The 14,147-nt window shown below is 40.2% G+C and overlaps 1 protein-coding gene across 4 annotated transcripts in view; it reads right to left on the bottom strand.

Annotated features, from left to right (window-relative positions):
- Nucleotides 1-4,905: 4,905 nt before the first annotated feature.
- AFTPH (aftiphilin) overlaps nucleotides 4,906-14,147 on the bottom strand; it is a 66,829-nt gene continuing 57,587 nt past the window's right edge. For 3 of the 4 annotated variants that reach the window (XM_019436747.2, XM_019436909.2, XM_019436833.2), the window contains 2 exons: nucleotides 12,840-12,963; nucleotides 4,906-6,054 (listed from right to left, as the gene is read on the bottom strand). In XM_019436747.2, coding sequence (XP_019292292.2) covers nucleotides 5,910-6,054; nucleotides 12,840-12,963 — 269 coding nt within the window. In that variant the 3' untranslated portion in view covers nucleotides 4,906-5,909. The remainder of the gene's footprint in view (nucleotides 6,055-12,839; nucleotides 12,964-14,147) is intronic. The other variant, XR_002076639.2, reaches the window with a different exon arrangement.

The raw sequence follows: 14,147 nt of genomic DNA, 5'->3' as shown, positions 1-14,147 counted from the left end.
GTCAGATGGGGCTAGAGGTGGGGTTCACAGTATTTGCAGGCAAAGGCAAAACACAGATTCTGGAAGGATCCCTATCCATTTCACTGGGAGGCTTATGCATAAACTGGTTTAGGAAGCAAACAAGGTGACAGTTTGCCTATGTGTCAGGCGCTGTGACAGGGAACAGGGGGACAAATCTGGGCCAGACCCTGTCCCTGCCCTCAAGATGCTTGCAGCCTGAGGGAGAAAGAGGAGCAAATCTGTCGTCATAAAGCAAGGCGACAGGTGCTGTAACAACCCTCATCATGCCAAGAGGCTGATACTCTTCGGGTGAGCATTCAGACTCGGGGATCAGATAGACTTGGGTTCTAGACTCTTCTGCTTCCTGGCTGAGTGACCTTGGGGAAGCCACATCATGTTCCAAGTCTTGGTTTCCTCACCAGTAAATTGGAGCAGACTATAGTTCAGGTACTTCTCAGGGTTACCGGGAGGATTCAGGGAGGGAATGTGTGCGAAGCCCCATGTCTGGCATTCAGGAATGCTCTTAATCAATGTAAACTAGCTTTATTACGAGTGTGGTAGTATTATCAGAGAGGCTTGCCAAACACTCTGCAAGGCTGGAGAGCGGCAGTGTCTGGGGAGGAGGGGCCTGGGGGCATCCAGAAGAGCTCCCGGAGGAAGGGGTGCTGGCCGGCTAGTGAGAAAGAAGAGCATTCCTGGGATCCAGGTGCTGTGCCACATTCACACATATTATGTGAAGATTTGCAATACTCTCCTCAGCGGTGGCCCAGGCCAAAAGGTTAGACTGAAACAGTGGATACTGAAACATAACGCCCTGGAGGTCAGGCTGACTCTGACTTACAGTCAGGAGCACAACCAGGGGAGGCTATGGGGACTTAGGTTTTCGCTCAGTAGAAGTCTTAACAGTCAGTGCTGGCCGTCAAAGCAAGCGTGTTCGAGGGCTGTCTTGTGAGACTGAGCTCACTTGAGGTCCTTGCACATCTTCCGGCAAAGGCCGGACTGGCCACCCCTTCAGAGGGGAGCTGCAGGAGGGTATAATGAAAAGGCCCAGAGTTAGGAAAACTGGCTTCATTCCGGTCCTGCCTCTAGTTATAGATGGATAATGTTGTGCAAGTCAGTTTCCTTGTGTGGACTTAGCACTTCCTCAGCTCAGAGAATTGAATCATCCTTGGCTTTTTCAACTTGTGAAATCTTCTGCAACACCTCCCCCCTGCCCTCAGTACATAGGTCCGATGAGCTACTAATGGACATCCCTGTCACCACAGAGGCTAGCCCTCCTGGGGCGCTGCGGGGCTCCTGGGAGTGGTTTACAGGGGCTGGACTGGCTGATCTTCCAGCCCTAAAATTCTATCATTCTCTACGGTTTCTTCCTACCTTACTTTTCAAGTCTGTAGACTCCAATCCCTCATTTTATGCAAGAAGTACCTGAGTCTTAGAAAAGGGATTTATCCAAGATCCTACAGCTGATTAGTGGAGAACTGTATTTAGAACACACAACTCCTGGCCTAATCCCTTCTACCTCTGCAGGCGGCTCCCTACTGCCATCCATGATTTGTCTTAGCATTTGTTCCTCCCAAGGTCCCAGTACACCTGTGCTGCCCTCTGTAGATTTCTTTGCCTCTTAGAAAAACAGATCCAGTCCGACACATTGCTGCAGCCCGAGACAATACCCTAGGATTCGTTTCTCTAGGTAGTACTTTAGCTCAATGAAATGGGAAGTGAAAAATAAGGCCCAGACTTCCAGTTGTCCCACAGTATCTGTTCTCTCCTTCTTACTTCCAGAACCCCATTTAGATGGCTGCCCAAAATAAAGGTATTTCCCACTCTCTTTTGTAGCTCGATATGGCGCAACTAGGTTCTGCCCTAAAGATAGTACTGTAATTAGAACTATCTTGTGTACATCATGGAAAGGGTTCTTAACGAGAGGGAGGATGCCCTTCTTCACTCTTCCTTTATCGATGGCTGGAACGTAGGCATAGTGCCCGTACCATCAATAGTCACCTTGGACCATAAGGTAGACACCATTGGAATGGTGTCGGAAATGGTGAAACAACAACACAGTTGAGAGCTTAAGTCTCTGATGATCTCATGAAGTCTCTTCACCAGCCCCCGACAGCTTTCCTTGTGTTTTACAGGCAAGAGAAAGAAACTTCTATTGTTTAAGCCACCATTACCATTTTTCATCAACTCTTGTCATTGATTTTAAGACGGCATTATTTTGTAGATCATGAAAAGAAACCACTGCCAATGAAATGGACACCCCTTCCAACAGTAGGACACGTTCCAATTTCAGATAAGTTCAGATGTGACAGAAGTATGAATCTTATTACATGAAATGCAGTATTTTGGGTTTTTGCTACTCACAGCCAAGCCTAATCCTGATTCAAGAAACATGAGGGAAGGAAAAGATGACAAGATCTAAATAAAGAACACGATAATCATGTGGAGGGAAGAACAAGTTTCTATATAAAAGAATGACTCACAAAAATAGTAGTGACATGACTCAGTTTAGGGACATTCCTCCTATACTTCCCACTCTGGCTCGGATTAAATGGGAGCTTATGTATGGCTACTTGCATTTGGCCATCAAGTGAAACGAGATGCTAGGGGAGGAGTTGAGCTGGCTTTAAGGTGTTGAGAACGCAAAGCTGATGGTTAAATCAGTCTCCACTCTGTGTGATTTGGCTTTTAGGGGGTCTGCCTCCTTGGTTTCTTCTCCTCAACTCTGCAGGGTTCTCCTGCTTAACTTTGAGAAAGACCGATGGTCAGCTGCCGTTTGCAGCCAACGAGCCCTCCCTTAGCTGAGACCTGTAGAGACGCTTTGGGCTCTTTCCACACCGGCCACCGCTACTGCCTTCTGGCACAACTTAAGTCCTGGTTTGGTGCAAGTACTTCTGGTCAAGGCGAGACTTTAACCTATGATAATCCAGTACGGATGTGCCTGTTGTGATTAAAGCATCGAAGGCCAATGGAACAAACAAAAGGGAAAACTGGTTTACCAACAAGTGGTTCTAAGATGAAATATCCATTCTGTGTGTCATTAAAGCAGAGTCACTTTCAGTTTTCCCAACAAGTGGTTCTAAGATGAAATATCCATTCTGTGTGTCATTAAAGCAGAGTCACTTTCATGAGGAAGGTTCACTTGACCGTTTCTATTTCTGTTTTATTTTAAATGTTTATTTTTGAGAGAGAGAAAGAGCGTGCTGTGCACAAGCAGGGGAGGGACAGAGACGGGGGGGGGGGGGGGGGGGGGGATAGAAGATCCAAAGCGGGCTTCACGCTGACAGCAGACAGCCCGAAACAGGGCTTGAACTCACAAACTGAGATCATGACCTGAGCTGAGAAAGGATGCCTAACTGACTGAGCCACCCAGGCAACCCTTGACTCTTTTTTTTTTTAATATTTATTTTTGGGAGAGACAGACGATGAGCCGAGGAGGGGCAGAGAGAGAAGACACAGAATCCGAAGCAAGCTCCAGGCTCTGAGCTGTCAGCACAGAGCCCAATGCAGGGCTCGAACTCACGAACCTAACTGCGAGATCATGACCTGAGCTGAAGTCAGATGCCCAACCGACTGAGCCACCCAGGGGCCCCTGCCCCTTGACTTTTTCTAAATTATGCAATAACTTGTTATTTTCCATGATCCTTTCTCCTGTGATTGCTTCTTGAATCTATGGGGACTCCAGCCATCACAGGTTTTGCTAACTCTACATTCACTTACTGATTCTATCCTCATGTGACACATTTTGCTTACTATTTAATACAACAACCCCACAGGAAGGTAGTATAATTCCTATTAAAAAAATACATTTTTAAAAAATTTTTTTCATTTTTGAGAGAGAGCATGAGGAGAAGGGCAGAAAGAGAGGGAGACAGAGAATCCCAAGCAGGCTCTAGGCTGTCAGCCAAAGCCCGACACAGGGCTCGAACCCACAAACCGTGAGATCATGACCTGAGCTGAACTTGAACACTGGACCGACTGAGGCACCCAGGCGCCCCTATCATTCCCATTTTTAAATGAAGGCTAAGACAAGTCAATTGACTCTCACAGTAGCGCAGCTAATAAATGGGCCGTGAACTTAACGTTGGTGAAGGTTGCCAGTACAGGGTAGTTGCAATGTGCTGTAGAAGCGGCCCTTTAGGGCTTTTAGGCTTCAATCACTGACACATACGAAGTTCTGCTGAGGAATATTGTTACCCTTCCATTCAGAAGGGCCACCGGGCAAAAGACTTGTGCCTATTCTGAAACAAAGGCTTCTTCGAAAAGACAGACAAAACAAAAACAAAACACAAAGAAACCCCAAGGTTGGATGCATGGTGGGAGATGGACTGGATAGGCACGGCTACCCCAGGCCACACTTCCGTCATACTCACCGACGGTTCCGACGGCCTTTGTGATAAACTGGCAGCACCCGAGTCTGTCATCGAGGGAGGGGCACAGGGTCCCACAGAACATTCCCACAGCACACGAGGTACAATTGGGGTCGGGCTGCCTGCCTGTTTCTAATGAAATAGGTCATGTGACTCTGTGGGAGCAATATCTAATAACAGTATTTAAAAATAACGTTTTAGGAATTTTCTGCTCACATCATCATCAAGCATGTATTTCCTAGAAAAGAAAAAAATTCCCTATAAATCCTTATTTAACCTTGCCAATTCTGTTGAAGATATATTATAGTGAATCATGGGAATTTCTTTTATGATCTCATGTTCTACATAAAAACAGCTCAGCTTAGTACTGACCCAGTTCCTGTGGGCCAGATTCTAATTCCTTCTGGTTTCAAAAAGCGGAAGCCCTACCAAATGATTTCCTCTGGATTGAAATACATTAACATGGAATAAAATTTCATATCCAAACTCATTACATTTTCCCTCAGATACCAAAGTACAAAAACACAATGCTAAATTTCTTTTAAATTATTTTATTTTTGTGTAAGCTAAAAGGAAATTTACACACTGAAATCTCAAAAGACCTGGGCATGCACATTCACCTTGTTAGAGGTTCCTCTACATGTCTTTCTTTTTTCCATAGGAATTTCCCCAAACATTTAAAACCCATAGTTTTTACTGTATATACAGCCTAAACCATAGCAATCTATGATTATGTCATTTTACACTGTGCAAAATCCTCAAAAAATAGTGGTACGATAAAACAAAATCATTAAAACAAGTAAATTTCATTGTAAGACATTCATATAATTTGGTCCTTCTCCAACCAAACTGATTTAAAACAGACACAATCTCTTTAAACCCCTCCAATCAAGTTCTGACAATGATCCATACCCTACAACAAAACAGCAGTCAATTAAGTACCTCGCAAAAGGTCAAATAGCAATATGCCAGATTGAAAAGATTAAAAAAAAAAAAAAAAAAAAAGCGCAAAAATGTTAACAAAAGCCAGATCTGAAACAAACCCACCACACGTAAAATTGGAAAGAAAAAAAAAAAATTAAATGGACACTTTGGAGCTTATTTATGATAGCAAAAGTAATTCAACATATGATATGAAAAATTAATAGAACATTCAATGCAATCTGAAAAGACTGAAGGGGATTTCACAGACAGTGGAGATTTGAGTTTTTAATTTTTTTTTATTTCAAAAGTTTTGTAAGAAGGACACCACCAGTGTATTTCACAAAGACATAAATGTATACACCCCAGCAACACAAAAAGAATAAATCTTCAAAAATGTTCACCCCCGATTATTTACATTTTTTCTAATATAAATTTAGGACTTCAGTATGTAAATAAATATACATTACTATGTATACCTTTCTAGTGCGGCTTACCAACAAATCAGCTGAATTTTTTTTTTTTTTTTTTTTTTAATTAGAGCAGGTATGCTTTTGATAGTAGGGAAGGGCTGGAGGAAAGGAAAAGCAATTGAAAGTGTCCAATTCACATCGGTTATCAGTCTGCTTTCTCTTGGGACCTTGTGGAAGGTGTTAACGTGGCTGGGAACATCAACACCTTGGCATGCATGAACGTTAAGTCAGGAAGGCTAGCGATCACCTTGATGGCTTCTTCACTTAGGTGCTCTTCTCTTTTCGGTTTCCTATTGACAAATGAAAACAGAGAAGTGTGTTGATGCGACTTTGCTGTAGGTCAAATGGGAGAAAATCCACTCCCAAGGCAGACAGCGATCTGTGGGGACTTCCTCTATCAGGTCCCGAACTTCCTAACAGCTTTGTGCTGTGTGCTTCCTCCGCCAGCTGCCGAGTTGCTCACAAAGACGGACGCCCTTCTTATGTATGCCCATTGCAGCCAGGCACGTCCCTGTAGATATTCACACGGACCTACGCACGGCCCACAGATTTGCTTAAGGCTGGAAGCATCTACTGCCCAGGCACCCTTTTAAGATGTTACTAAGCTGAAATATAATGCCAGAGCCCTAATAAAACTTCACCCAACTGGATTTCCCCCTGACCCCCTGCGAAACTACCAAAATTACTTCAACATAAAACAAAGTATGTCTGGCACAAGACCTTGTAAGTCATTTTAACCTCAGGCTTTCTTAATCCCCCATGGGGAATTCCAGGAGAGAAAGCCTTCACCTCAAAAACACCCAGTTTCAGCCCCACCGGGACAGACAGAGCAGGTCCCAAAGCAGCACGGGAGCCAGTTGTGGACATGGACAATGGACATACTCCACAGACGCGGAGAATGGCAGGACATACTTGGGGAGAGGGGGAATCTCCAAATCCTATGGGTACTGTAGATGGAGGACATTTTATTACACTGACCCCTGCTACTAGAGGTGAGAGGGTTAGTGCCTAACACAGGAAGAACTCTTTTTGACTCGGGGCCTCCCAGCTGGTGAGGTGCAGAAACGCAAGTGAGCCTCAAACGTGGCTCAAATTGAGCACGTGATTCTAAGCCAACCTTTATTTTTTCCAGGACATTAAATACATTGAAAGAATAGTTGTAGTCATAGAGATATTAATTTTAGGCCAAAGTTCATTTTTAAATTGTTGACTCTAAAAAGCCCAATTTTCTTTTATGGTAAAGGATAGTTGGTACTATATTAGGTGTGACAAGTTATTTCTTCCACCTAAATATGTTCTTTGGGACGGGGAACAGAAGTCAGGAGATGAAGCAAGACAAGAAAGATACAGGCCTTTATTTCATACCTAGACTTTTCTGTTAATCACTTTTGAAATCAGGCTGAAATTAAAAGACTTAATAGAATGACTGAAAAATCAAACATCAGAATTTTAGGACCAAAGTTCTTCAATAGGGGGTCGAGCTTCAAGCACACTGAAACCATCAGATCAACCAATACTCAGTTCTAGGGTTTCTCAGAAGAATGGAATAGCAATCTAGTATTTTCTGATTAAAATCTACACTTTTAAAAAATGTCTATTTTTGAAGGAGAGAAAGAGTATGAGCGGGAGAGGTGCTGAGAGGGAGGGAGACACAGCACAAACTGGGTTCCAGGCTCTGAGCTGTCAGCAGAGAGCCCAATGTGGGGCTTGAACTCACCGATGGTGAGATCATGACATGAGCCAAAATCTGATGCTTAACTGACTGAACCACCCAGGTGCCCCAAAATCTACATTTTTAATTGCATTTAAACGACAGCAAAATTCTTAGGTGGATATCTGGTGAAGAAAAACCAGATAGTTCATCTTTTTTAAATGTTAATTTATTTTGAGTGTGTGTGTATGAGTGGGAGTGGCAGAGAGAGGGAGAGAGAGAATCCCAAACAGGCTCTACACCCAGTGCAGAGCCTGACATGGGGCTCGATCCCACAACTGCGAGATCATGATCTGAACTGAAATCAAGAGTTGGATGCTCAACTGAGCACCCAGGTGCACCCCACCCCCAGGATAGTTCATTTTTAGTCTCAAAGTGAAAGACTGGAAGTGCATAATGGAAAAGGCCAGCCTCTCACCAACCCTCAATCTTAGCATCACTAATGATGGAGTCAACTAGATATTACGCATCTTCTGATGTGGTTCAACACCTGTGCCGTTTACCAGTCAAAACGCTTTACCTGAGTTCATATAGTATAATACAGTAATTTGTGGATATCATTTCTAAAGCTTACAGGAAATAAGGGGAATAGAGAAAAATATTAAATACTACTTGAAGGAAGCCAACAGATAAAATGCAGAAGTTGAGACATTCTACAGGACACCTAGACTGATCTTTTTAATAAGCTAGTGTTAAAACTGAAAACAAACAAAAGGGATGGTGGTAGATAAACCATATTAAAGGAGATTTGGGAGCCATAATGGCCAGGTATAATCATTCTCTGCTTTGTTAAAACCAATATTCAATTGAGGGGATATCTGAATATAGCCATGGTATCATATGGAATAAAAATATGAAGTGGACAGATGGAGATCAGAGACTGCAAGGGTAGGTTCAATTCAGTATGGACTAGAAAACCTCACTTTTGGTTAAAACACCACACATACGTATATGTTTCCATAGAAAATTATCTGAAAGAATACACTATCTGAAAGAAGGAGTTATACCGACGACCTGAGTGGTAAGAACGTGAAACTAAGTTTTAACTTTTTGTATGCATTTTCTAACTTTCTATATAATCTACCTTACCTTACTGCTTCTGTAACGATAAATGGTTGTCAAAAACAGGAACAGACAAAATTATACCTAAATGGACTTTCTCCTTCGTGGAGCGCAGTTGGGGAGTGGGAAAGGAAAGCAAAGTAGAAGCTTCCACCCAAGAAATGGTTGGTAAAGATGACTCCAGGCTTTTTACCAATAGCCTTACTTCAGAGGCACTCCTCGGAGGCAACAGGAAATTGAACAAAGTTTACAGAGTTCATAGTCTGTGTATTCATCTGTACTCAATGTGCACTGATGTGATCTAGTTTTATTTTTTAGCATATAGGAAGAAAATGCTTGAGAATTTGAAAATAAAAGTTGTATCACGAACTTTTTTCAAGTCCAAAAGCAGTGACCTAATTTTGATTTATATTCTTTAGCTAAGATTTACCCTTTTGTCAGTGGAATGCAACTGAGAGTCTAGAAACAAACTCAACAAGGGTGCCAAGACCATCAATAGGGTGAAAAACAGTCTTCTCATCAGTATGGGCTATCCACATGTAAAAGAATGAAGCTGGACTCCTATCTCACACCACATTCAAATATTAAATCAAAATGAATCAAAGGCCCAAATGTTAAGAGTTGAAGGTACGAAACTCAGAAAAAACCCTAGGTATAAATCTTTCTGACCTTGAAGTAGGCAATGGTTTCTGGGATGGCTATCATCACAAAGTCAGTGAGAATGCAGCGAAACTAGAATTCTTATATATTACCGGAAGGAATGTAAGATGGTGCCACTACTACGGAAAATAGTTAGGCAGTTCCTCAAAAAGTTAAACATATGACTCGGCAGTTCCACTCCCAAGAAAATTGAAAACATCTGTCCACACTAGAACTTGGACACGAATGCTCACAGCAGCATTACTCAGAATAGTTGAAAAGTGAAACAGCCCAAGTATCTATCAATTGATTAATGGATAAAGAAAATGTGGTGTAATCACACAAAGGAATATTATGCAGCTATAAAAAGGAATGAAAAGTACTGATACACACAACAGCATGGCTGAACTTGAAAACATGTTCAATGAAAGCAACCAGATACAAAATGTCACATACTCTAGGAGTCCATTTATACGAAAGAATCAGAAGAGGCAAATTCCTGGAGACAGAAGGCAGATTAGTGGATGTCAGGGGCTGGGAAAAGTGGCAGATAGGGAGTAACTGCTAATGAGTATGGAGTTTCTCTCTGGGGTGAAAAATATGTTCTGGAATTAGACAGTGGCAACGGTTGTGCCATGCTGTGAACACACTAAAAACCAATGGATTTTATGGTATGTGGCTATCTCAATTAAAAGATTAAAAAGAAAAAAGATGTATGTACCCCTTTTGGCAACTAGTTTGGCTTCTATAAACCTGAGTTAGAGGTCTGTGGCTACTAGCTAGGTGGCCACCCACTGATTCAGATAAGGGAGAAATTTTTCTCTATATTAGAAAAGGTGAGCAAGAAGATGGAACTGTTTTAAAACTAAGAACTCGTATTTCTTTAAAAAGTGAAAAGTCACTTTTTTCTTACATATGCAAAACCACTTAAAAAAGAGAATGCTGTTTGTTACACATCAAATTCCTCTACATGTACCACAGTTTCTTAACCCTCTCGTGCCTTATAGTCACTCTATCTTCTGTGTACTGTCAATAGCCAAGAAGGTTTTGCTGAGCTTTACTTCCTGTAGTTTATTTTATTCAAAAACAAAAAGAAAAAACGTAAAACAACAAAGACTCCGAAATTTTCTGAAATGATACCTGCCATCCCCTTTTCTTTTCCCTGTACGAATGGGAATCATTCATGAGGACATCTTACAGGATTACCTTCTAATTGTAAGACTTGTCAATATTTGCATTTCTTACCATTTTCAAATAACTAAATCCTCAAAGTTGAGGAATACAAAGCTGGCAACTCCTTTTCTTCTCAATTTGCTGAAATTTTTTTTTTAATGTTTATTTATTTTTGAGAGACGGACAGCAAGCGGGGAAGGGGCAGAGAGAGAGGGAGACATAGAATCTGAAGCAGGCTCCAGGCTCTGAGCTGTCAGTACAGACGGGGTGGAGGGGGGACGGGACTCGAACCTATGAACCACAAAATCATGACCTGAGCCAAAATTGGATGCTTAACTGACTGAGCCACCCAGGCACCCCTCAATTTGTTGTGTATTAAACATGAAGCTGGATAGATACTAGAGAGCAATTCAATGCTCTCAATGTTACAACACTAACCTTAGGATACACATGATAGTTTTAGTTCATTCCATAATGGTACAGAATAAGGGAAATAATGAAAATAACTTCTTAAAAGTAATAAGAGTTAAAAAAGTTCCCTGGTGTACAAGGGATGTTTCAAGGATGAGTTAAAAAGAAGAGCAAGCAAGTTAAAAATGTGGTTTAGAGCTCCTCCTAATGGCACAAAGACAGAATTCTGATCACTGGGACTCTACTATAGTTCATTGAGATTGCAGAGAAAAAAAGGTAAGGAAACAGTAGGACTGTCCTTAGAAAAGACTGTCCTAAAAATAAGCAGGGGAAAGCCCAAACAATAAAAGCATCAGTATTTTTTTTTTTTTTAAGTCAAAGGTAGCATTTGGCTAACATATATAGAAGAAATAATGGACGAGATTTGTATGAGAAGAATTTTGACTTGTAAATATGCTTTGAGAAAAGAAAAAATTAGAAAGCAAGCAAAAAGAATCCAGAGAGGCTTCATTTACAAGTAGGTTCACTTAACAGGAGGCTTTAACAGTGTCAGGAGGCATTACTACAAAGAAATAGGAACAATGAGAATAGAGAAAATCTGTGGATGAAAGGAAACGTGCGTGCATGCTGTAAGTTTATTTTAGGGAAAAGCTAAGGGTATCCACAATTAAAATAATGCTCTTATATAATTATAAATATCAGTAATAAAAAATATCTATTTGAATGAATGGATATTTAAGCACAAAATACAGTTTGAAAGGCAATGTGATAAACTCAAGCCAAAGTTTTAAGACAGGTAAGCATTTATTATTCGCAAGAAAAAAAGGAGATATATATATATACACACGCACCCATATGTGTATATATATATACCTATATATAGATGTGTGTGTGTGTGTGTGTGTGTGTGTATATATATATATATATATATATATATATATTTTTTTTTTTTTTTTTTTTTTTTTTTTTTTTTTTTTAGAGTAAGCAGTAGAGAGAAGGAGACAGACAGAGAGAATCTCCATGCTGGGTGGGGAGCCTGATGCAAGGCTGAATCTCATGACCTTGAGATCATGACCTGAGCTGAAATCAAGAGTCAGATGCTTAACAGACTGAGCCACCCAAGAACCCCCCAAAAAGGCTTTTTAAATGGATGCTTTTCTATAGAAGAACTGATTCAAAAGATAAATCTGAACCTGACAAGAGGAACGTTTTTATTTAGGACTAAGGGTTATAATACTTCTGCCAAAGTGGGCAGCTAACAGAAGATTTCCACTTGAAGATGCTGATGAAGAATGGATTTGGGACAGCAGAGTCAGTATGCCTATCAACCAGAATTTGCTCTTGCAGTAGTGATTTCCTGGTTCGCAATGACTACTTCTTATTAGGAACTGGCCTATTCTTACGGCTCACATGTCGAAGCAATGGCTTATTATTCCAGCGCTAAATTGTGTAAACCTAAAGGTTTCCTGAATCCTAAACACAAGGCCCAAGCGACAATCCTTCTATCTGGTTCCGACACTGAGAGAGAACTGCTTTTCTAAAGGCCACGCCCCTGGCCTCCCAGAAAGCCTGGCAAAGCAAGCCTTCACATCCCAAATCAGAGGTGCTGCATATCAGGAAAAATGAAGAAAATAAAATAGTAGCATCCCCTACTCCATCTTAAGCCAGGACTCAAAAGATGAACCTAAATGACTCTGGGAGTGTGAAAGTGGGTTCCCACAGACGATCATCTCAATGGTTATGAAGAGAAAGAGGGACTATTTCTACAATGGCTTATGGTCTCAATACTTAATTAGAATTCTCCTCTCTGAAGTTTGGAGGGTGGAATAAAAAAGAGAAAAACATATCTGTCAGCCCTTTCCAGGCTCTTATGAAATAGCCCTGCTCTAATAAAGTTCATATTAAACATAGCTTGATAACTGTTTTCTGGAATTAGGCATCTATTGATTTTTATAAATACAACACGAATTTTAATACACATTTAATATTGAAATACTGTCAACTTATTCGCTTTCCCATTTAGGCAGTTTTGTTAAACACAGAATTCAAAATAGGGTGTAATGAACCCTAGCTGTTTACCTGGTAGATGTGCTTGTCTTCTCTACTGTGGACATGAGTCTTGCAAATGCATCAGTCACTTTGAGGCTTGAGGTGGAGATTTCCAGCTTAGAAGTTGTTAACTCATACAACTCTGGATCCACACCTTATAGTATAAAATGATAGTCAGTGATGGCAAGCTGCAATAGGTTACTCAATTAGCTACAGTCCAAGATGCAAAAGGCAATTATTCTGTAAACATCTGAGTCTTTTCCAAGCATAGCACATCTTTAGACTACTGTAGTATTGAATTTATTTTTTACATTAGAGATTCCATGTTTCAGAGTTTTTATGAAGTAGGAAAGTACTTTAGCCTTAATCTAACATTTAGGTAGTGGCTATCACGCAATTATTTCTAAAATTTCTATCTGCTATGGAAAACTCCCTCAATTTTAGATTAGTTAGCGATAAAAGTTATCCATGTTTCATAGAGTTCACGTTTGTTACATGACATTTCAATGTTCAAATGTACTGATTAACCTCATTTTGGAACTTCCCTCTCCCTCTCCAACCATCTTTTCTCCATTACTTTACTCCTCACCAAAAGATTTGGAAGCTAACAGGAAGTCTCAAACATGGTAAATGACTCAGTTAAATATATTCTGACCATGAGGACATGAAGCATTACTCAAAGCATCAAATTATTACTAATGATAAATTATATACCACATTGTTTTTTCTTCAGGTAAGAAGGAGGGTTAATATTCCCAGAAAAATATAATAAAAGCACAACTTTTAGACAAAATGAAAACTGTCTCAAGGGTTAATTATATTTCTATGGTCTCATATCTGATCTTGTTTAAATAATTTAAAATAAAGATGAGGTCAGAGAGATTATAAAAGTCTATAAAAATTCTCCATCTGACTTCACTAAAATATGCACATATATTTTTATATTTCCCTTGAATATAGATTTATATTAAATAACAATGACTATAAAAACACTGAAAAGAACAATTAGATATTTTTGATTCAGGCTAAATGTTGGATAATAAAGACTCAAATAAAAAACCTATTAATCCTATACTCTCTTTGGTACCAGCAAGTTACTGGAGATAAAAAGTTTAGTAGTTTCAGAATAAGAGAAAAGCAGATTGTAAGGAAGAATATCTTACAGTTTCATCAATTTTTACTTATTATTCCTAAAAAGTTCTGAAGATCAGCAGATAAAGTTACATAAATACTGATGTTATAAGTTTCCTCCTTTTAAGATATTTTAAGGGTAAGAAAAGAAAATCAGGAACTGCCTTCTATTAACCACCTTTGCAGATGACTAGCAGATGTAAAAAC

The sequence above is a fragment of the Panthera pardus genome, unplaced genomic scaffold, assembly GCF_024362965.1.
Source record: "Panthera pardus isolate Hobbes unplaced genomic scaffold, ASM2436296v1 HiC_scaffold_25, whole genome shotgun sequence".
NCBI lineage: Eukaryota > Metazoa > Chordata > Mammalia > Carnivora > Felidae > Panthera > Panthera pardus.
The sequence above is the reverse complement of the archived record's forward strand: the minus strand, read 5'-3'. Positions and strand labels throughout refer to the sequence as shown.